Source organism: Pongo abelii, chromosome 6, assembly GCF_028885655.2.
Source record: "Pongo abelii isolate AG06213 chromosome 6, NHGRI_mPonAbe1-v2.0_pri, whole genome shotgun sequence".
Classification (NCBI taxonomy): Eukaryota; Metazoa; Chordata; class Mammalia; order Primates; family Hominidae; genus Pongo; species Pongo abelii.
The window spans coordinates 53915051-53938313 of NC_071991.2; the positions used below are offsets into that span (position 1 = coordinate 53915051).

General features: G+C 49.2%; 1 protein-coding gene across 7 annotated transcripts in view; it reads right to left on the reverse strand.

The window, feature by feature from the left end:
- ADCYAP1R1 (ADCYAP receptor type I) overlaps positions 1 to 23263 on the reverse strand; it is a 63040-nt gene that overhangs the window by 23095 nt on the left and 16682 nt on the right. For 4 of the 7 annotated variants that reach the window (XM_054559342.2, XM_054559341.2, XM_024249791.3 and 1 more), the window contains 9 exons: positions 14290 to 14397; positions 11756 to 11776; positions 10533 to 10574; positions 8035 to 8144; positions 7451 to 7548; positions 6846 to 6978; positions 5766 to 5919; positions 5300 to 5360; positions 4651 to 4720 (listed from right to left, as the gene is read on the reverse strand). In XM_054559342.2, the coding sequence (XP_054415317.1) occupies positions 4651 to 4720; positions 5300 to 5360; positions 5766 to 5919; positions 6846 to 6978; positions 7451 to 7548; positions 8035 to 8144; positions 10533 to 10574; positions 11756 to 11776; positions 14290 to 14397 (797 nt within the window). The remainder of the gene's footprint in view (positions 1 to 4650; positions 4721 to 5299; positions 5361 to 5765; positions 5920 to 6845; positions 6979 to 7450; positions 7549 to 8034; positions 8145 to 10532; positions 10575 to 11755; positions 11777 to 14289; positions 14398 to 23263) is intronic. The other 3 variants (XM_054559344.2, XM_024249794.3, XM_054559343.2) reach the window with 2 other exon arrangements.

Consider the following 23263-nt stretch of genomic DNA (forward strand, 5'->3'; position numbering starts at 1 on the left):
GGAAAACTACAGCCCAAAAGAGATAAAGTAAGGCTATTGCAGAAGTGAGAGTTGTTCTCTAGAGAAATTCCAAGTTCAGAGTCATCAAATATGGGGAACCAGAATGGACAGCCATAAGCATTGCTAATTAAAGGGCTGCCCGGGAGTGGTAATAGTAGCATTGCCTTCAGATAAAGACTAGGGACAAAAGCTTCCTAAACAAAGTAGGAAGCTATGTGAACAGTCACAAAGGAGGAGGAAGGGGAGCAAAGAAATAGAAACAAGGCACTATGACAGGACTACACAGGACTACACATCAATGTCTTTCAGGCATAGCCAAAGCAGCCCTTGGAGAAAAAAATGAAGAGCCAAAAACTAACTGATTAAAAAAACAATAAATACTGAAAAACATTTAAGCATTCAAATCAAGAGCTAGGGAAAGATTACCACAAACATAACTTATATAAGAAAGAAATTAATAATTATAAAAAATTATCAGAAAGAAATAAGAAAAAATAGGAGAACTGATCAATAAAAATAAAGTTTTATTTTTGCTTTTGTTTGTTGGTTTTTACAGATGAATTGAATGACAAAGCCTGTTCCATGAGGGCAGGATTCTGTCAGTCTTGTTCTCTGCTACATACCCAGTTTGATCAGTGTCTGAAGTTTACAAAAATAAGCAACGGGGAAAGGACTCCCTATTCAGTAAATGATGCTGGGATTGCTGGTTCACCATATGCAGAAGAGTGAAACTGGACCCCTTCCTTATACCATATTCAAACTTTAACTAAAGATGAATTAAAGACTTAAAGATAAGACCTCAAACTATAAAAGTCCTAGAAGAAAACCTAGGAACCACCATTCTGGACATAGGCCTTAAGAAAGAATTTATGGCTATGTCCTCAAAAGCAATTGCAACAAAATCAAAAATTGACAAGTGGGACCTAATTAAACTAAAGAACTTCACAGCAAAAGAAACTGTCAACAGAGCAAACAGACAACCTACAGAATGGGAGAATATATTTGCAAACTATGCATCCAACAAAGGTCTAATATCCAGCATCTATAAGGAACTCAATTCAAAAGCAAAAGACAAATAATCTTATTAAAAATTGGGCAAAAGATATAAACGGATACTTCTCAAAAGAAGATGTACAAGCAGCCAGCAAACATGTGAAAAAATGCTCCACAGCACTAATCATCAGAGAAATGAGAATCAAAACCACAATGAGATACCATCTCACACCAGTCAGAATGGCTATTACTAAAAAGTCAAAAGACAACAGATGCTGGGGAGGCAGCAGAGAAAAGGGAACATGGAAACACTGTTGGTGGGAATGTAAATTAATTCAGCCACCATGGAAAGCAGTTTGGAGATTTCTCAAAGAACTTAAAATAGAACCATCATTAGACCCAGCAATCCCATTACTGAGTATATGCCCAAAGGAAAATATATCATCCTACAAAAAAGACACACGCATTGGTATGTTCATCACAGCACTATCCACAGTAGCAAAGGCATGGGACCCACCTAGGTGCCCATCGACAGTGGATTGGATAAAGAAAATGTGGCACGTATACACTATGGACTACTACACAGCCATAAAAAGAACGTAGCCACATCCTTTACGGCAACATGGATGCAGCTGGAGGCCATTATCCTAAGTGAATTAACACAGAAACAGAAAAACCAAATACCACGTGTTCTCACTTAGAAGTGGGAGCTAAACATTGGGTACTCATGGACATAAAAATGGCAACAATGGACACTGGGAACTACTAGACAGGGTGGGAGGATCGGGGGCAAGGGTTGAAAAACTAACTATTGGGTAATATGCTCACTACCTGGGTGACGGGATCAATTGTACCCATAACTTCAGCATCATGTGATATACCTATGTAACAAACCTGCACATGTATTCCCTGGATCTAAAATAAAAGTTGAAATTATTTTTTAAAAAAGGAAAAAAATCAATACCTGGTACTTAGTAATACTGCTAACTGTATGTGTTAGTCAATGAAAAAGGAGAAAATATAATTAAACAAATTTAGGAATGAGAAAGATGGCAAGACAATAGACATACACAATATTTTGAATGATGAGAGAAAATTGAACAAAATGGGAAAATAAATATTAACAAAATCAATGTAAGAAGAAACAGAAAATCTAAGTAGAGCAATAACGTCAGAAGACGTTAAAAAGTAGTTAAAGGTGTATGCATTAAAAGGTACCAGGTCCAGATAATTTTATAGACCAGTTCCAGAATAACATTAGGAAAGATGTAATTCACATACTTCTTAATTGTTTCAAGGCAAATTAAAAAAAGAAAACCTTCAGGATTACCTATGAGGCTAACAAAATTTTGCTACAAAAGCAGAACAAGGAGAGAAAACACACAGATACACACACACGTGTACCTAAGACCATAGAATTTTATGAACAATGCCAAAAACTTTAAACAAAATATTAAAAAACAAAATTTAGCAATACAGTAAAAGAATAAACAGATCATGTTAATAAAGGTTTTACCCCAGAAATGCACCCCCAAAAATCTAATATTTGTTACAATAACAGATTAAAACAACAAGCTTCCATTATCCCCCATAAGACCAGCAAGTATAATTCAGCAACAGAAACATCAACAAAGACATGGGAAATGAGCGCTCTTGTACCTTGCTCATTGAGAGCAATCTGATCTGCATGAAAATGTTAAATGTACATACACTTCGTCCCAGAAATTCCACTCTTGAGATTTACTCTAAGGACGTATTCACGTATGCTCAAGATATGCACAAATATATTCATTGTGGCACTGTTCATAATGAAGGAAAACTGGAATACTATAAATATCCATCACTAAATAAATCATTACTTGAATGAATGCCTCCAAAACACATTTGATACAATTCAATACCCATTCCTGATTTAAAAAAAACAACAACAACACTGAAACAAGCCAAGAAGAAAAACTTTCCCAATTCAATGAAGGGTAACTGCCAAAACTAGAGCAAACATCATCCCTACAAAACAAGGGCCAAGAGATGTAAACATTGGAAAGAAAGAGCAAAATTTATTTTCATTTGAAGATTATATAATTTTCCACCTAGAAAATCCATGAGAACCAAGTGAAAAGGGATAAAAACCAATAAGAGAATTCAGAAACATAACTAAGAAAGGACACAATACATAAAAAACAATAGCTTTCCTGTATACCAGCAATAGCCCATTAGAAAATACAATGAAAGAATGATTCCTAGACCCACTTAAAGCCCAAACTGGAAAACACCTTAGAGGTAAACATAACAAGAACAAGGAAGAAAACTAAAAAACTTAAGCACAATGACTATAAGAAAGACTGAATACATGGAGAATCATGCCACATTCTTGGAGAGGATGACTCAATCTTTTAAGAAAATAAATTCTCCTCCAAATTAGTCTGTAAATGCAATGCAATTCCTACACAAATCTTAACTAGACTTTTTTGGTGCAACTTGACAAGCATATTCAAAAGTACACCAGAAACAGTAAACGTGCAAGGAAAATTTGAAGAAAACAAAAGAATAATGAAGGGAAAATCTGCATACCAGAGCACGCTACAAGGTTACAGTAACCAGCATAATGGTGCATCTGCCATTGGAATGGACAAATACATTAGTAACATAGAATAGAAAGTCTGGAACCAAAGACCAGTATATTGAGTGTTTATAATAAAATGACATTTCAACATAATGGAGAAAGGATTCAATAAAAAGGATTGAGAGGGCAGAATGTCCATCCATTGAAAATTAGATAAAATTGAATATCATTTCAGACCAGACAAAACAATAAAATTTCAGCTGGATTGAAGACGCACATGTAATAGTCCACAAAAAGTGTAGACTTTGTTTTACATCCACAAAAGTATTACAAAACAAGAATAATATTTTTATGTCTTGGGTTGGGAAAGGCCTCCATCAACCAGAAATAAGGCTTGGAATTCACTAAGGGAAATCTTGACCATTTGACTGTATAAATGCTATGCAGAAATGGAAATATACTTACAACATACACAACATAGGAAGTGTTAACTATCCTTTAAACTGTAACTAACAAAATCTGATAGAAAACTGAACAAGAGAAATAAACAGGAATATTCACAATAAAAACAAATTGTCAATTAACGTTTGGAAACAAGTGCTCAGTTACACTAGCGAGATGGAGAAATGTACATTAAAATTATAAGCCAGCATTATCCTCCAGAAGCCTGTGCAAAAAATTAAATTATTGATTAAGTGTAGACAATGAAATGGGGAAATGAGCCACTCTTCCTGAAGAGGATAAATTGTTTAAGGTTTTTGCAAAGCAATTTGGGATCTGAAATTTTAAATGTATACCCCTTTCAACCCAGCAATTCCACTTCTAAGGATTTATTCTGAAGAAATATTTCCACATGCTCAAAATTATGCACATAACTATTTCTATTTTTTGTAATAAGGAAAAAATGGGACAATATAAATCTCCAGTGCTAGGGGAATAGCTAAAGAGTTTGTGCATCCCTTTTACAGATTATAATGCAGCCATGACAGAGGAGGAAGTCAGGTTGCGTGGGAACTCTTTCATTTCTCTTCCTCGCGTGCCTTTCTGCCCAAGACTCTGTCTCTTCCCTTCCTCTTCATCCCAAGGACACTCACCATGATAGAGCCAACCACAGGGCCTTTGATCACCCACCACAGAGCTGTGCTGTCATTCATATCCCAGCAGCTGAAAGATGGACAGAGAGAAGCAAGATCACATCCGTGAGTTGGCAGCACAGAAGCCTGCAGGACACCGCCCCGCCTAGCTGGGTGCCCGACACTTTCACCACTGCAGCTCTCTGAGGAGGGGCTGGCTGGAACAAGAGCTCTCCAGCGGGCTGCAGACTCCAGCCTGGCCCTGGCTCTGAAAGTCCCCTCCTTCTGAGCCCCTATCTTTCCCTCCGCTCACCTATCAAGGCAGGGCATGAAGCCCAAAAGTCAGGATCACCAGTGAGCTCCTGAGAAAGGACCATTTTTCCCCATAAGACCTACAGCTCTTAGGATGTGACCTCCCCCTCAACATGCTTCATCCCCTCCCTAAAAGGAAAACAGACACTCAGCTGAGTGCAGAAGTAGACAAGGGCTCAGAGACCTAGCACATTCTCTTGCTGGGTTGCTGGCTGAGACGCAGCTGGGTGGGTCACCTGCATGGGGCCAGGTGTTGTTGTTGTTGGGGGCAGTTCATGTGAAGTCAGGGCAGCTACTGAGAACCCATCTGTAAGAATCTATTCTGTGCTGTGGCCCTGACTCTCGAGCATGTACTAACCCTGTGTCATCAAAGTAGAGTCTCAGCGTAGCCCACACTGTCACGCACACAGTTGGGGTCCCTGGGAGAACAAGAAAAAGAGGTCCATGAGAACAGGAAAACCAACATGTCCAATGTCCACTGCAGACCTGGGGCTCCGAGAGGCTACTGCTCCCCCATGAGACTTGGAATTCCTGGGAATTCTAACTGTCCTTCACACCCAGGCCTCCTGAGGGTCTATATCTCCCTCAGACCAAGGGCTGTCTTGTCTCTCAGAGGACTCCTGGATATAACTCCTCCCTGAGATAGTGGGCTTTCCACAGGCAAGAAGAGTGAGAAAGAGTCCAAGACAGAGCCTAGGACATTAGACTCGGGCAGGGCAGTGGCCCCTCCTCACCTGACACTTCCTGAAGGCGGAACCAAAGACACACCAGGACACACCTGACCATGAGATCTGAGCCTGTCCAAGCCACAGCCAGGAACCTACCCCAGCCAATAATGGTGTACCAGTAGAAGTATCTCCTTTCAGGGAAGAAGGTCTCCACCAGCAGAGTGAAGAGGTACAGGCCCTCGATGAACAGCCAGAAGTAGTTGGACACAACACAGTAGTGGAAGAAAACCATGACGGCCTTACATTCCACCTGCAGGGAGAAGCGCCAGGGTGAGGGGCGTGAACCCAACAGGAACAGGAGCAGGGGAGAATCCCAGGGCCCGTTGGCTCTGGCATGCTCAGGCTCAAACATCCCAAGGATCTAAAAGAGTCAATATTCCTGGATCAAAGAGTTGAAAATTGCAGCATCCCATGATTCTGAGTCAAAGCTGCCCATGGAGGCAAAACTGCACACACAGGACAAAGATGGGTGGCAGACACAGAGCCTCCCCACCACCAGCTCATCCTCCTTCACTTTCCTGCTCCTTCCCTATCTCCCACAGAGGAGGGGAGGAGGGAGAGAAGCAGCCAGAGGACCCTGCAGGAGGCTCCTTGGTATAATGAGGATTTGGACACCTTTCAGGTGGGGGGATACATATTCCTGGCTTCCAGAAATCTCTACTCATAAAGGCTCCCCAAGCATGTTCTCCTGATCAAGGCCCTGGACTTTACACTCTTCTTCCTAACCTACCTCCTCAAAGACCAGCTTCTCCACATGCTACCTCCTCCAGAAGTGTGAGACCTGGGGAGGTGTCTGGAAAGACCCCTGGCCAATCAGCACCTGGGCTCCATCCCAGGCTAGTTAAATGACCAGGGGCTGGGTAAGCCCTCTCTCAGCATCAGTTTCCTCTTCAGTCAAGTGGGACTTGGTGTTCCTCTGCCTTGCCAAATGCAACACCCAGGTCAAGCGACAGGAAGCATTTTGGCTGGAAGTGATGTCGTACATTGGCTCATCGGCTACTAGTAACTTAATTCGAGAGTTTTCACATAAACCAGGGGTGGTGGGGCAATGCCTTCACCTGCAGGGACACACTTGACCTGCAGGGTGTCAGGCAGGTAATGTGCGTCCTGGGGAACCAAGGGGATGGTGCGGGGCCTTCCCGGCAGAGCCCTAATGGGCTTGCTCGGCTCACTCACAGTGGAGATGAAGCAGTGGTTGCTGTCCTGCTCTGCATACAGAATCCAGTCTTTGATGAAGACGGAGATCGCCCTCAGCATGAATGACACAAACAAGTTCATGTGGATGAAGTTGCGTGTGCAGTGCAGCTTCCTACATGAGTGGGCCAAGGGAGAAAGAAGCCTTGGACCCCACAGCATTTCACACCCTCCATGTGGGCATCTGTGATGGGCCAACTCTGTGGCTTTATCTCAGCAGGTCTCCCACCCAGGCCACCCTCCTTCCTGCCATCTCTCTAAATCCTCACTGACTTCCAGGCCCCTATAACCTAGCTCCACCACCCCACATGGCCAGACTTCTCCCTCCTGTGGGGCCTCTGTCTATCTAGACCAGGAAGACAAAAGCAAGGAACGCAGATCTCCTGCCCAGGTTCTGTCTGGCTGCATAGCACAAGTCAGTTGCCCTCTCTGGAGTGAAGTTTCCCATCTGTTATCCTTGGGGTGGGGGAAATGCCTTCCAAGGGGTCTTCTAGGGCTGACATCAAGGTGGGAAGGGAGAAATGGACCAAGGCCTCTGAGGCCCTGGCCGGCTCTGGTGCTTGCTTGAATGTTGCTGAGGGTCTCACCGGAAGCGACAAAGGATGACCATGGCAGTGGTGAGGGTGACGAGGGATGTGCTGTAGCCAACCGTGTAGAGGGCCTTCACTGACAGGTAGTAATAATCCTGAAGCAGAGCACAGGACATGCAGGACTTCATGTGAGACCTGCCCACATCCAGGCTGCCTCAGGCCTGCACCCAGTCTCCCAGGCCAGGGCCTGCCCACCTCCAGGCCTAGCTCCTCCTTCCTCTCTTCTGCTGATGTCATCTCCACCACCTCCCACCCCTGGCCAAGGCTCTTACTCCCCTTTGCACAGTGTCAGCATTCTGCAGATGCTCAATATATGCTGTTGAAGGCAAGAGCGCTGTCCAATCAGAACAGACACAGCCTTGGCCTGCACAAAGGTCCAGGAAGCCCCTTGCTGGGCCTGGCATTAACCCAGTGGCATTAATTCCAGTATCCTGGAAGAGTAGCCAGGTGCAGGTGGGGAAGAGTAGGCAGCATCCCAGTTGCTTCTCAGCCCCAGCAGGTGCTCATGAATGCTGCCTACTGACCTAAATTTCCTCAGCCCTACCCTCACCACCTCTGGGGAGCAGGGTGCAGACACTCACCTGGTCCCCAGTCTCAGATTCATATTCATCAAACCCACAGGCATCAAAGTAATGAGGGAAGGGCTCTGACCAGCCATCCTCCGTGCAGTTCCGGCTCACCACTCCCATGTCTGCAGCAAAAAGAAAACTCAGCGAGGCCCAGAAATGATTAAGAGGGCCCTGAAATTCTTATGCAAAAATTACGTGTTCAGTGGGAATTCCTGGAAACCTCTATGACCAACTGGGAAACATGGGGAAAGGTTTCAGAAATCAGTGATTGCTGACCAGAGGGATGGAGAGACAAAGAGCAAGCTCATCTCAACCAAAGATGGGGAGACTGCGCCAGCTGAATCCAGCATCCCTGCATCCCTCCCCTCTCGAACATTTCCAAATGCTCATCAGGGATGGTCCTGAGTCCTCCCCTGGGCCCTGGATCAGCACTTCTCAAACGTCAGTGTGCAGAACCACCTAGGAGACTGATCACAAATGCAGATTCCAGGCCTGCCCTTAGGGATTCTCCATCAGGAGATCTGGGCACTTTCAGGAATCCCCTCTGGAGACTGCAGGGTGTGTGTGGAGTCCTTGGCACACCTTGGGAACACAACTTGATGTGATGCTTTCCCTCGGAGCTCTGAGCCTCACAGCAGCTGCAATATCTCGCATCAAGGGGACACAGGGCTTGCTTCGTTAACAAGGTCCAGATTTCCACTAACATAGGGCCGGATCTTACGAAGATATATATTTGGGTTTCTTTTAAAGTGTTGTCTTTCAGAGTTTGGGAGGGCTATTTCCTGTCACTAATGTACTTTAATTTTCTTTTGGTTGACTTTAAGGCCATTCAGTGGGACACTCGAGGGGGTGGGATCAGTCATGGCCATTAAATGAGTCATTTGCTGGCTGCACAGTAGAGTCCAGGCTGGTTTTTGCCCTGCCCGGGGCCGTGTTAGTCTTTCATGATTGCTTTTTCATTCTCCCTTCACCTGATGCTTTATAACGGTGAGCCACTCATGTCCAGGGCAGGGGGGTGAGCAAGCAGCTCCCTTTTCCTCCAGCCCAGCACCTGAATGTGGCCCCAGCCTGACACTGGGAGTGTACCCGGTCTATCAGGACATGTGTGGTTGGTTCTTCCCTTCACAGCATTCAAAGACCAAGACACTGTATAAAACAAGAGACACCTGCAGAAAAGGGGCTCCAGTACCCACATTGCTGGACAGAAACCTCCCCTCTGCGGCCAAGGCCACCTCCAGGGAGCTCAGGAAAGAGGTAAGGAGGGCAGCAGGTCAGCCTCTGTGCGAGGCAGAGGCCAAGAGAAGAGATCCTTCCACTTTTCCAATCTGTGTCCCTCGCTTCCTGCGTTAAAAGATCTAAGGCCAGTTCTCTTTAGCCAAGAAAGTCAGAAATGAACTTCCTGGGATGGGTAACTCTGCCCGAAAGGAGAGTTCTGCCCACAACAGGGAGACTGGGCTCCAGCCCTTCTCCAGCTCTGAGTTCTACGGCACAAGCTAAGGGGGAAGTTTGGCAAGCCCAGGGAGAGCAAAGGAGCTCACTTCTGTCCCACAGCTGATGCCAAACTGTCCCTTCTTCCAGCAAATCTGTCTCAGGCAACCTCCTTTTAAGTCCCTCTGAACACTTCTTTCAGAAAGTCTGAATGTCCCAGGGAAATCACCACCGTGGCCAAGTTCCTTCCCCTCCCTGGGCCTCATTTCCTCTCTGCTTTGCTCACATCAGGGTGGTGGGAAGAGGAAAGGGAAGCTGCTTTGAAAAACAATTTTTTTGAAAACAGTGTTCTAGAAGGAAAAGCGCTTTCCTTTCTTTTATTTTCCTTCTTTCTTTTTTTCCTTTTTATAACACAGTGTGGGCTCAGAGAAGTATAAACCCTTTTGTTCAGAACTGTTCTGTGAATTTGCCACTGTATTGTTCTGATAGAAATCTCCGGAAGATGGAGTGCTCTTGAGATTGTCAAAACCCCGCAGTGATTGTGCCTACTTCACTAGGCTGATTTGCCCCAGTAACCACACAGGAACATGAAACTTTCGGGCAGTGTTCCCCAAAGGGGTGCCCGTCCCGGATCAGCCCATCAGCATCACCTGGGAGACTGGCGAGACAAGCACATTCTCAGGCCCCACCCCAGGCAGAATAAATTAGAGACTGCCAGGAACCTGCATTTAACAAGCGCACAAGGTAGCTGTGATGCAAGGTTAAAGTTTGAGAGCTACCGTTCTACATGTTGGAGTTCAGAAACAGTCAAGGATCATCCAATCCAGGAGTTCTTTACTTGAAGTCCACAAAGGGACTCTAAGACATCTGTGGCTCCCCTGAAATTCTACACACGATGTTCTGTCTGTGCGCTTTTCCATGAAGATAATCTGTACCTTTATCAGAGAAAAAAAGTCACCTGCCAAAGATCACATAGCCACAGAGGAGCAGAGCCCAGCCTGGGATGGGGTTCTCAAAGCTCACATGTCAGCAGATGCCCTCCCTCCAGCCAGTCCACTGTCAACCCCAGCCTAACCCCTTACCTGAGAGATCTAAGGAGTTACTGTCACCAAAATCAGACTCTCCTGAAAAATACAGACATAGGCATGTATCAAAATGCCTGGCTTACAGTTAGCTACTGTTTACTCTCCACCCTGGAAGGCTCAGGCTACCCCTGGTCTACAGGAAGTAGGGGATGGAGTCCTGGCCAAGAGGCAATATCACACATGGCAGCTGCACACCTTTCTCACACACTACACCATCTAACACCACTCTCACTTGCTTTGCATTTCTGTGGTGTTCGGGATGGTCCAGGACTCAGTTCTCCACCACCACAGGTAATGGAAATGGACACTGCCAGGAGGATGGGAGGGCCTCCAGAATGGAGAGGAATGGGAGAAAATGAAAAGGGATAGTTGGGCCTTTTCAAAAAAAGGGCAAACAACAGCAATGTGGGCCCAGGGCTTGGGGTTTCCTTTTTGGTGCTCAATCCTCCACCTCAGCCTCCAAAACTGCTCTTCATCAAAGGGAATCCAGAAGACTTCATCTTCAGACAATTTTTCTTCTCTCCCTACTCTTTATTCCCATTTCTACCCTTTTCTTATGTCAAACCCCCTGCTAGCAATGAGACCCCATTTCCACCCCATCCCCCCTTCTCAAAACTCCTTTCCCAAGGTCCAGCTGACATGCCACCTCTTCCTGGAAGCCTCCCCTGACTTCTTCACTATTCTGCCTGCATGCTGCATCATTTGCTCTTCTGTTTTCTTGCTCACTGTGCATTCCGGCTTCTTGGCTGTCAGGGATGTCAATATCTGCATGGACTGATGCACATGTTCAGGTCTGTGCATATGCACATACATGCACCTACACTCATGTGTGAGCTTGTTTCTTAGCCCCTCCATTGGTGAGTCCCGTCCTCCCAAACAAGCCTGTGAGGGACCTGAGGTCGTGCTTGTGTTGTGCATCTTCCTGTGCCCCCCGACCTCCAGAATTGTGCATCTTCCTGTGCCCCCCGACCTCCAGAATTGTGCATCTTCCTGTGCCCCCCGACCTCCAGAATTGTGCATCTTCCTGTGCCCCCCGACCTCCAGAATGGCCAAGGTCGGGGAGAGGGGAGGAAGGAAGAAGGAAAGAACCTGATACCCAGTGAGCCTCTTACTCCACCCCCACCCCAATCCCAGCAGCCACAGCCTGGAATCTCCTGAGGCTGGGCTCCTGCTGGATGGACAGAAAGACAGCGGTCTGTCCTCACCAAGGTTCCTCTTACCAATGGTTTCGGTCTCCCAGACTGAAACAGAGAGAAAGAGAGAGAGAGAAAAGTCAGAGGTGAGCAGTGGGGTGAGAAAAGTCAGGGGCTGCTCTCCTTGGGTCTTGCTGATCACTTCCTCCTCCTTCCCAACCCCAAACATTAAAGAGGGGCTCTGGGGGACCCAGAAGGCATCAGGACTATAAGCTGGGGACATTGGAGACCTCCAGAACAGAAACAAGCACAGACATTTGAGAGGAGGAGGGAGATCCATGCTCCCACATCTCCAATCCCTCCAATATCCTACACAGCCACAGTCATCACAACAGGCTACCTGGGAACTGAGAAGAAACAGGAATCCCATGCTCTGCCTGCAAAGTATTCAAGGCAAGTCTCACCAATTAAATTGTGTGAACAGAGGTGCTAAAAGGCCCTGCCTTAATGAACCATTAAGAATCAGGTGTAAATAACACCTTCATTGTGCCACTGCCAGAGGAAGGAGGGAGTGTGAAGGAAAGTGTGTCTTAAGAAAATCTTATTTTACCATTGATTCATTTTGCCTTTTGTTGTTGAGAAGACGGAGTCTGGCATGGAATCTGACCCAGAGTAGATGTTCAATGAACAAACTTTAAATAAATGACGGAATGAAAGAAATACATGAACGGAGGAAGTGATTAAGTTGCCTTCTACAGGAATGAATTGGAAATCAGGCTGAATCACTCACTGGCTGCCACCATGCCTGACTGCCCTCCAGTCCCACTGTATCTCTCACTCCAGTGCTTCCGCTGCCTGTATCCTCTTTCAAAATTCACTCTGGCCTGCTCAGGTCATACCCAATCCCCAAGCCCTCAGATGGGAGAGTTCAATGCCACCCTCCTTCTGGGCCAGCCGGTGGTCTGGAGGTGGAGGTGTTGCTGCAGAGTGCAGTGCATCTTAGACAAACCTTGGGGTGGGAGCCAGAGATGGGGGGACCTGGGACCCCCAACACAAGCCACTGTTTTCTCTGCCACCTCCTGCAAGCCCCTCCCCCTCCAGGGCAGAGTCAGTTATTGGAATTCGAGGTTTGACAGCAAATTAGCAAATTTCCCTTTTGCCTCTCAGAGAGGACAGGGGACTGCAGCAGGCAGGACTCAGTGCTGGAGTGGAGCCTGGAAACTTGCCCCTTCTAGGACATCAGGCTAAGCCTTAGGCTGGAAAAGAAGAACGCTAAGGCCAGGTCGCATGGCCACACACAACTCGGACCCCTCTGATACCCCTGGGAGCCCCCGCCCATGGCTTGATGGCCAGGAGGTGGCTCAGTAAGTCACCTGGCTGGAGCCAGCCCCGCCAGCTTTCCCTGCCCAGCCCCAACTTAGTGCCTTCAGCTGGCCACCCTGCCTCCTGTGACACTCACAGGGATGGGGTAGAAGGCCCGTGGAGGAGTTCACAGGTCCCAGCCGAAAGGCAGGAACCGTTCTGGAAGAGCCCAAGGGACCCATATCCAAAGAAGCCATCTACAGCTACCCCTTCCCCTCAGACACCCCCTGCAATGGAGGTGGGGCTACCGGGGCTTCTGCCTGTGGTTAGAGCATCACCTTCTCTCCCCTGCCCTCACCCTACATCCCACCTGTGCACAAAGCTCAGCCACTCTGCCCACCTCATGAGCTCCTCTGTCGTTTTGGTGGCCCCTGGATATCTCCATAGCACTTCAGTGGCCCCCAGAGACCTCAGACACACATATGCCCCAAACCCAGGTCTGCAGGACACTGCACCCACCCAGCCTTCCCTCTCAGGGAGGCGCCATCGCACACCCGCGCCTCCAAGCCCACATCCACAAGTCACCGACAGCACTGTGGCACCGCTCCCCGTGTGTGGCATCCTCTCCCCAGGTAGCCCAAGGCCCAGCTCCTCCCAACTTGAGCCCGTGTAACTGCCTGAGGGCAGCTAGGGCCCAGAAAATGCTCTGCTGAGCAAACGTGAGTGTGCGCCAGCCCCATCGGGCCTTGTGCCTGCGTCTAAGTGGCTCTGAATGTGGACGTGGGTGTCTTGTGTCCAGCTGCCTTCCCCACGCGTCTCATTCTGCCTGAGGGGGGTGTCTACATGTGCGTCTCTCTCCATGCCTCCCACTGGGCACTGACGATCTGTGGCTGTGGGAGGATGGTGACAATAATCCCAGCTAACATTTACTACTGCACATTCAAAACGCGCCAAGTCCTGTGCTAAGTGGCGTCCACAGCATCGCTTCACATTATCCTCACAGAAGCACCCTGGGAGGGGGCCACTGGGCCACATACCCAGCTGACAGACAGGGGCCTGGGCTGGAGGGTGAGTGACAGCCGGCATGGATCCCATGCGTGAGGGCACAGCCTTGCTCTCATCCACAACGATGGTTCCCACGTGTACCTGTGTCCCGGTGTGTGCACGTGTCTGTGGTTTCATCCCCCACACCACATGTGAGCTCAGGAGCAGGGACTGTCTGCCCACAGGGTGGCCTCCCTGTCCTTGGTGCTTGCCTGGGGCCGAGATTGGGGAGCAGGCTAGGCCAGCGTGGCCTAAAGAGACTGGGCTAAACCCACCTTGGTCTGGGTTGAAGATTCGGAAGAGCTCAGGGCAGCTGACCAGGACCATCTCACCCACGTGGGCGGGCTTCCAACACGTGATATTGTCCCACATCCCAGGACAGCCTGTGGGTAAGACAGCCATGGTGAGACGGGCCAGCCACACACACCCATACACACACACCAACACACACATCACACACACCAACATACACACCACACACACCACAGACACCACACACAGCAACATACATGCTACACACACAACACACACACACCACACCACAGACACTGCACACATCACATACACACACGACACATACATCACAGATACCACACAGCAACACACATCACACATACACTACACACACCACACACGCCACATACACCACACAATCACACACACATTACACACACATCACACACACCACATACACACACCACACACCACTCACACATGCACCACACACATATCACATACACCACACACATATATCATACTACACACACACCACATTCACACACCACACACATCACACACACATACAACACACACACATCACACATGCACCACACACACATTACACACACCACAGATCACACACACACCACATATACCACATACACTACACACACACATCCTACACACACCACACACATGCACCACACACACCACACACAATCACATATATACGCCACACACATATCACACACACACCACACACATCACATACACACCACACACACCAGACACATACACATCACACACACAGCACTCACATCACACACACCATACACATGTAAGCACATACCACACACACATCACACATGAATGTGCACACATGCACCACACCCACACACACCACACACACATCACACATGTACACACACACACCCACACTTATAGATACACACACTGAGGTGTGCTCCACGGCTTACAAGCCAGGCCCTTGCAGGGGGCCGGGAGTGGTTTAGGAGAGGGAAGGCAAGGCCTACAGTCTGAGGGAGGGCTCAGCCCTGTACCAGTAATATCCCTCAAACAGGAATGGAGACGCAAGGCACTTCAGGAGCTCCTGGGTCAGGAAGGAGGGAGCCCTCACCTGTTTTTACACCGCCCCACACCCCCGAAGACCCACAGACCCACAGCTGCACAACATCACAGGATTGTGGGGAGGGGAGACACAGCAGGCCAGGGCTGGATCCCTAGGAATAAGATGCTGAGATGCAGGGGTCTCTGCAGCAGCCTCTCCCACATGCCCACCCTAGCCCCTCCTCAGCCACCACTGAGGGTCCCACTTCAGATCCACCCCCTCAGCAGGGCCCCCCACCCACCCTAGGGGGAGGGGCAGGAACAGGCTGGTCTAAGGCTGCTGCTCCACTCCCCCTACCTACTCCCAAGGCAGGCCCAGCAGGGGACACAAATTCATCAGCTGGAGAAGAGGGGAAAGCCAGCCAGGCAGAAGCCTGCATGTGCCAAGCAAGAATTGTGAAAGGACCCGGAACCAGAAGAGGTGGAGGCCGGGACTGCTGCAGAGGCCCCCAGAGCATCTCCAGACTGATGGAGAGGAAGGGACAGACGAATTGAGAGGTGTTGAGGAATCCCCAAGATTTGGTGCCTCACTGGACATGAGCTGCAAGGAAGAGGAAACTGTCAAGCTTTATGACCAGATTTTCAGGTCTAGGGGGCCCAGTGACTCCCCTCTCCCCCGTGCCCGCCTCTCCTTCCAGCCCTGCCAGCCTCTGTAGAGTTCCCCGCACTGCCTGACACCACCTCTTCCTGCTCCATCCCTGTTTCTCTGACTCTGTCCTCCCACAATGCTGAAACACCTCTCACCAAGGTCACCAGCGACCTCTTCACTGCCAAATCCAAGGAACAATTTCAACCCTTACTGGGTCCCGCCCTGCAGTCCTGACTGAATGCAGGTGCTGGTAGCTGTCCTGCCTTTGGCCACCCACCCTGCCCACCTTGAATGAGCTCACCCTGCTCATGGATGTTACAGAATTTCATGTGGACAACACTGTCCTGTCCACTCTGTGAGGGTAGAGCCCACAGCTGGTTGCCTGCTGGACACCCCCACCTTGAAGAACCAAAGATGATTCAAACACAGCAGTCTAAGACTCAGTGCAGCATCTCCTGCCCAAACCTGATTGCCTGTTCCAGCCCCAGCTGGAAACCCAGGAGTCACCCCACTTCAGCTCCTTCCCTTTAGTGCTCCTGATCAAGCCCTTGCTGGTTTTACCTTGAAACCTTGTGAAATCCATGCCCCACTCTCTATCCCTTCACCCTACTCAGTGAAGAGGCTCAGGACCCCTCACTGAGACCACAGGTACACAAACCCCACACAGCTATGACCACAAGCTTTTCAAAATGAATATCTGGCCATGTCACAAGCCCCCCACCAACAATCCCACGCTTTCTGGGCTCTTAGCACCCTCAGTCCTTAACATGGTACTTACGACCCTACCCACAGCCCTGCCACTCACTTTTCCTTCCAGCCTATGGGTAGTGGTTGAGGCCATGGGATGAGACAGCTCACTTTGAGAAGGGACATAAAATGAGAAGAGCATGGAGGAAGGAACCCTGGAGACCCCATATTTATGGAGTGGGCAGAGGAAGCGCAGGTAGTGATGTCAGCAGGAGAGAGTGGCAGAGGAATGGTGGGGAGGCAGGAGTGTGGAGCGCCAGGCAGCAGAGGAGAGTTCCAGGAAAGAGGCCTGCAGCTCTTAGGGGATCATAAAGGAAGGCTATGGAGAGGGCTTCTGTGCCATGTCAGGGACAGCAGGTGACCGACAGCGCCCGCCTCACAGGGCTGCTGTGAGGATTAATGAGTTCATATGCGCAAAGCTCTCAGAACAGAGCCAGGCTCATTCAATGCCTGTTCACTGCTGACAGAATCATTAATTTCATTATCCCAGTTAGGTGTCCCTGGGAACCATTGCCCCGAGAGGCCTCCATAGGCAGGGAGGTAAAGCAGGGACCTGCAAGGTAAGATGGCCTGGGGCAGGGCTGCTGACAGGTCCAGAGGACCCCTGGGAAGGTGCTGGGAAGAGGAGGGGCCTGGAGCAGGCGCCATGAGCTCACAGTCTCTGTTGGGGTCCGTGACGCTTGAGTGCTATTTGGACCAGAAGGTATCCACAGCTTTTAGATGGAGAAAATCCTGTCTCTCAGAATTCACACCCAGCTATTTTGGAGTTCGCACCCAGTCACATTGGCCCATAGCATCCTGCTCATGGAAAGACAGAGTTTGGGAACCAGATGTACCATAGAAAGCTCTGAGAAGAATAACCCAAGAAGGCAAAGACGTTAAAGGCCAGATGAGGGGAGCTGGGTATCAGGTCTCATTGCAATAGGCCAGTCATCAATAATTCCTGTGTAACCATTAGCAGAGGACATCTCTAGCCAGCATGTGCTTGGCTGTGACATCATGTCCTTGAAAGAGACCCAATGGCACATCTTTGGCTACAGCAGCCCATGTTGACCGTGGAACGGCCGTGGAGTGTGGCTGCGTCTGGCCCATGCCCCAGGAGCCCCAGCCAACAGATGTTCCCTTAATGGAGAACATTAGGCTCGGGCACAGCCAGCTGCTGCTGCCAGTTGACACTGCCGAGGTCACAGGGCCACTTCAGAGAGAATGAGCAGGGTCATGAGTGTTGAGGGCAAGGAGGGCTGTAGAGGTCAGGCGGATGGCACGAGGGGAGAAGGGGGCTGTCATGTTGGCAGCAGGACACGGGATGCATTCTCTTAACTACTATTTACTGAGTGCCTACCTTGTGCCAGGGACCATCTATGCACCAGGGCCAGTGGTGGAGAAAAAGACAAAGCTGTGAAATTGATGTTTGAGGGCAGAGTGAGGGGAAACGGCAGGTCTCTACTCAGCATTAGCACCGGAAGCCCTAAAACTTGAGTTCTGATTTCCTTCCGCCACAGGCTCACTTGTGACTCAGGCCAGTCACCGCCCCCTCCACCATGATTCATGTTTCCTATGTGCACAGGGACAACTGAGTGTCTCTGTGAACTCCCAGCTTTGAGTGACCAGAGCTCAAATCTGGAACAGAGATTCACTGAGGACCTACTGGTGCCCAGAGGATGGCTGGGGTAGCTACAGCTGCCTAAAGGGCATCTGCTAAGGTGCCCCACCCCAGGCCGGGGCCTGGGAGCTCTCAGGATGCATTTGCCACAGCTCTCAAAGCCCTCCTGGTACCCCTTATGTCCCCAGCCTGAGCCCCCTCTAGAGTCCTAAAGACAATTCATATAGTACCAGGGCAGGTGGGAAACCTAGAATGAGACCTCAGGACCCCAGGACCCGAAGACAATGTCCCTGACCCTATCGAGAGCTCGAAGGCCTCCATTCAGCCCTCTAGCCTGCATTGCTGGGGTCTCAAGAGACTCACAGCTGCCTCCCTAGGGCTCCCCAGAATGTCCTGGTGCCCATTTCTCTTGCAGTTACCACCTCCCAGCCCAGCACAGATGGGAGGACCCAGCAGGCTCCCACCTCCTCTCCTCTTTTGAATGGAAATTGCTCTGGCCTCAGCGGATTGGAGCTGAATCCTCCCAGGCCCCTTTCCCTGGAGCTTGGGAGGATGGGAGTTGGGCTCCTGAGACAGCCTTGGGTTTTTCTAACTAAAAACAGCAACTGATTTTCCTTCCACTCACACACAGTACGTCCAGCTTCTACAGACCCATATGTTCCACACTCCAGTCTCAACAAAGCTAAATTTTGTTGAGACTGGAAGATTTCAAGATGCCTTTTCTCATTCTTCTCCCCCTCCTTCTTTTATCTTTTTTTCTTCCCACTTTCTTCTCCCTCTCTCTCTTAATTACTTGTTTATTCAAGACATACCGAGTCAGACAATGCAGAGCAATACAAGAGTGAATAGAAAGGGCCCAGTCTCTGCCTTCACAGAGCTCTTAGTCCAGTGGGTTGTGTTAATAACTTTAGATTTTTATGCTCAATGCTTAGAGATGACACTGGATGGTGTACCCATTCCCTACCGCTGCTGTAAGTTTGTAAGCAAACTTACTGTCTTAAAATGGCACAACTTATCATCTTATATTCCTGCAGGTCAGAAGTCTGAAATGGGTCTCACTGGGCTAAAATTAAGTTGTCAGCAGGGTTGCATTTCATCTGGAGGTTCTAGGGGAGAATCCATTTCCTTGCCTTTTCCAGATTTAAGAGGCCACCCACATTCCTGGGCTCATGGCCCCTTCCTCCCTCTTTGAAACCAGCAGCTTTGCATCCTCAAGTCTCTCTTCTCCTCTGATTCGCCTGCTTCCATCTTTCACTTATAAGGACCCATGTGATTATTCTGTGTCCACCCAAATAACCCAGGATAAAATTCTCAGTTCAAGATCCTTAATTCCCTCTGCAAAGTTCTTTTTGTTATGTAAAGTAACATATTCACAGGTTTCAGGGATTAGGATGACGTGGGCCTCTCAGGGCGGGGTGGGGGCATTATTCGACTTACCACAGAGAGGCTTTAAGACAAGGAGTCACACTTGGATTTGGTTGTGTGGGGAAGATCATATAGTCTAGTAGCAGACATGCAGACATGGGGAAGCCTGTTAGGACATGGCTATAGTCTAGGGGTGAGATGAAAGAGCTTGATTTGGAGCGATGGCAGCAGAGTTGGAGAGGAGTCCTGTGTGGGACAGAGTCGGGAGCAGAGCTGACAGGGCTTGGCGACACACTGGCTGGACCTGGCTGGCAAGTCTGCAAAAGACGGTTAGTGCTCACCCACATCACATGACTGAGGGCACGCCAATGGTGAGAGGGTGGAAGTGCAGAATCCGCCTCTAAAATGTCCCTCATAAGCTTCCACAGCCTGCCTCTCTTCCTTCTCTGGACTACCCTTGAAGGCCACATGTTAAGGGTAGCAGTGTTCCAAGATGGAAGAAACCTGGATCCCTGAATGACTGTGTGAAGTCGAGCTCCACCTCCTACCTCTGCTGACCACACTGGCCTATGATACATGCACGCAAGAAATGTTACTGTGCTAAGTCTCTGAGATTTTAAGATTGATTTGTTACTGCTGCAGAGTCGAGGCCAACACAGTGCAGGGGAGAGAGGTACCAAGGATGTCTCCCAGGTTTCTGGCTTCAGTGTCTGGATGAACAAGTAGATTGATGGGTGGGTGGGTGGGTGGATGGATAGATGGATGGGTGGATGGGTGGATGGATGGATGGATGGATGGATGGATGGATCATTTACCACAGTGGAAAGGGCCAGGTGAGAAGCAGATGTTGGGGGAATTAGGCAAGTTGGAAAGCAAGAGCTTAGTCTGGGGTATGTTCAGTTTGAGATGGTGCTAAGAGCCAAGAGGAGACAGCTGTCGAAGTAGGCAGCTGGAAAAAAGTCTGGAGTCTAGAGAAGTAGCAACTGGAGAAGAGGGCAGGAAGTAGGCAGCACAGGGATGCTATTTAGTCTACGGACATGGATGGTTTGCCTAGTGAGACAGCAGAGATCAGGGAAGAAAACAGGAGAGAATAGGCCTGGCCCCAACAGAAATGCCAGCATTTAGAAAAGGCCTTGGCAAAGAAGACTGAGGAAGAAAACCAGGACAGGCAAGGGACACAGCAGCCAGGAAAACATGTTTCAGGGAGGAGATGGCCGAGTGCAGCCCAGGCCAAGTTCCCGTCCTCCCCTTCCTCCTCCAGAGGTTGAAAATGAGAACAGATCCTGTTCTCTGTGAGACCTCTCCACTCCTGACAGCACTCCAAGCCTCGTGGCTCCATCTGTGTATAGGCCCCCATTGGGGGACATGGGGAGAGGAATTCAGGCCCGGGGGTGGGTCGGGGAGTGCTGTGTACACTCTCCCTAGCTGCTTCCACCTAAGACATTATAAAGTGCCCAGGAGTGGCAGTGAAGTGTGAGAGCAGGAGGAAAGGGATCCACTCAGGCAGAGCGACTGAAAGAGAATGCACAAGCTATTAGCTTTTGTCTGGAACAAAATAAGGAGCTAATCCTGGGTTGTCATGGTGATGATTTTGTCCAGTTCCACAGTGTTCAAAACTCCACAGAGCAGGGCACCAAAGAGACTCAGACAAAGCCATGGTCCTCCCTTTGAGAAGCCACCTGAGGATGCCCGGGTATTGTTAGAACAAGGTCCCCATTTTAGCATGCAATCTAAGGGTAAAAACAATTCAATTTACCGAAATTTACTTTACGGCCAATGTTTCTGTTCCGTGAAATGAGGATCCCACTGTGAGCTGAGTGCTGGGGGTGGCATAGGACTAAAGATGCCACTCTCCCCTTTGGAAGTCAGTGATTCTCAAGATATGGACCACAGACTGGCAACACCACCTGGGAACTTGCTGGAAATGCAGATGCTCAGGCCTCATCCAGATCTACTGAATCAGAAACTCTGGGGGTGGCCCCAGCAATCTGTGTTTTGACAGAAGATCTGATATTCAAGTTTTAGAATGACCAGACTTCAGGAAGACACAAGTTTGGATAGAAGTGACACCCTGTGTCAGACAGCAAATAAGTTCCTCAGCATGAGGGTCCCTGCAGACACCACCCTTTCCTCAGGCTTGATGCCTTTTGAGTCTCAGAGCAGCTGAGAGGCCCAGACAAGAAGCTCCTCCTGCTCTAAGGATGGGGAAGCCTGGGCCCAGCCCTGATGTGCTTCCCTCCTCTTGTCCTCTCCCCTCTATTGAAGGTAGAGAGGACTGGTTCAAGGCATTTGGTGCCCTGGGCAGGCCTCTGAGACCAGGTCAGAATAGCAATGAGCAGGCCTTTCCCTCCTCCCTCCAAGTCTGCTCTCTGCTGCCCCTGCCATGGCCACCACAGGCCTCCTCTTCCTCCTCCACTAGAGTATGGGGACCCCCATGGAAGACCACACCAACCAACCCTGCTTAGATGCAGGGAAGGTTTCTGGGCTGATGAAAACCTGCAGCCCTGCAAAGAGGAGATGCTGGCTGGTCTCATTCTGGGCAGGCAGACTGCAAAAGGAACAGAGCCTGGGGGCTGTGTGGCCTGGAGATGCCAATTCCCAGGTACAGGCGTCCTTTGTCCCTCCCTTCTGGTCACAAGAGCACTGTGGGAGAAAGGGCACTCCCTGTCTGAGATAACAGACCTGGGTCCCGCCCCAGAGCTGGCTCTGGCCCCCAGTGTGGTTGGCCAATGACCACCACCTCTGGCCTCAGCCTCTGTGGGCATTATATGACAGAGCCAACTTGGTATTGGCTCAAATCCCATTAGCATTTGGGGGTTTGGAACAAGGGACAAAATGACTAACTATGTCTCCAAACCCCCTCCTCTCCTCAATAAACACCTTTAAAACAGGCCAAGGATTTTGCAAACAATGCAAGGCAGGCTGCAAGCTTGCTTTCACTCCCCACGGCCACCTCTCTGGGCTCTATTTTTCACCCCCATTAAGCTGCCTGCTACCATGGGTGCCTCCCCTCAGTGCATCGGTCTCCTGGCTACCACTCTGAAGGCCACTCTGCACAGCACCATCCTAGGTTCTCTTTAGGGTGGAGGTCCCAGGACCAGTGAGGAGCAGGGGCTTGAAGGAAACAAGTACTTTCCTGGATCCCCCCGGAGCCCCCCAGCAACACACACAGTGCCATAGACATAATTCAACTAACAGATCAGGGCTCTTGTTCCAATTGACTCATATTACTAGATTTAAAAGATTATGGGAGACACACAAAATATATAGAAGTATATTAAACCTCTATAAAAGACACTATTGTGAGTTTACACTCACAGGCATTGGAACAAGCTGCCAGGTTTCCTTTTTCAAGTGTGTTTCAAGGACATCAGCTGACCTTTGGCCAGCGTTCTGTGCATGGTGTGTGTGCTTGGGGACCACCCGGGCAGGGAAGGCGCAGGAAACAGATCAGCAGGAGGACAGGCATGGATTAATAACACAACGCACAGATGTCGATTCTTTGGTACGCTCAAATTTGACTCAGCTAGTAGTGAGCTCCCCAGCCTGGTTTATCTGGGCCCTGAGGGGCTGCTCTCTGCCTGATATCACTTGAGTA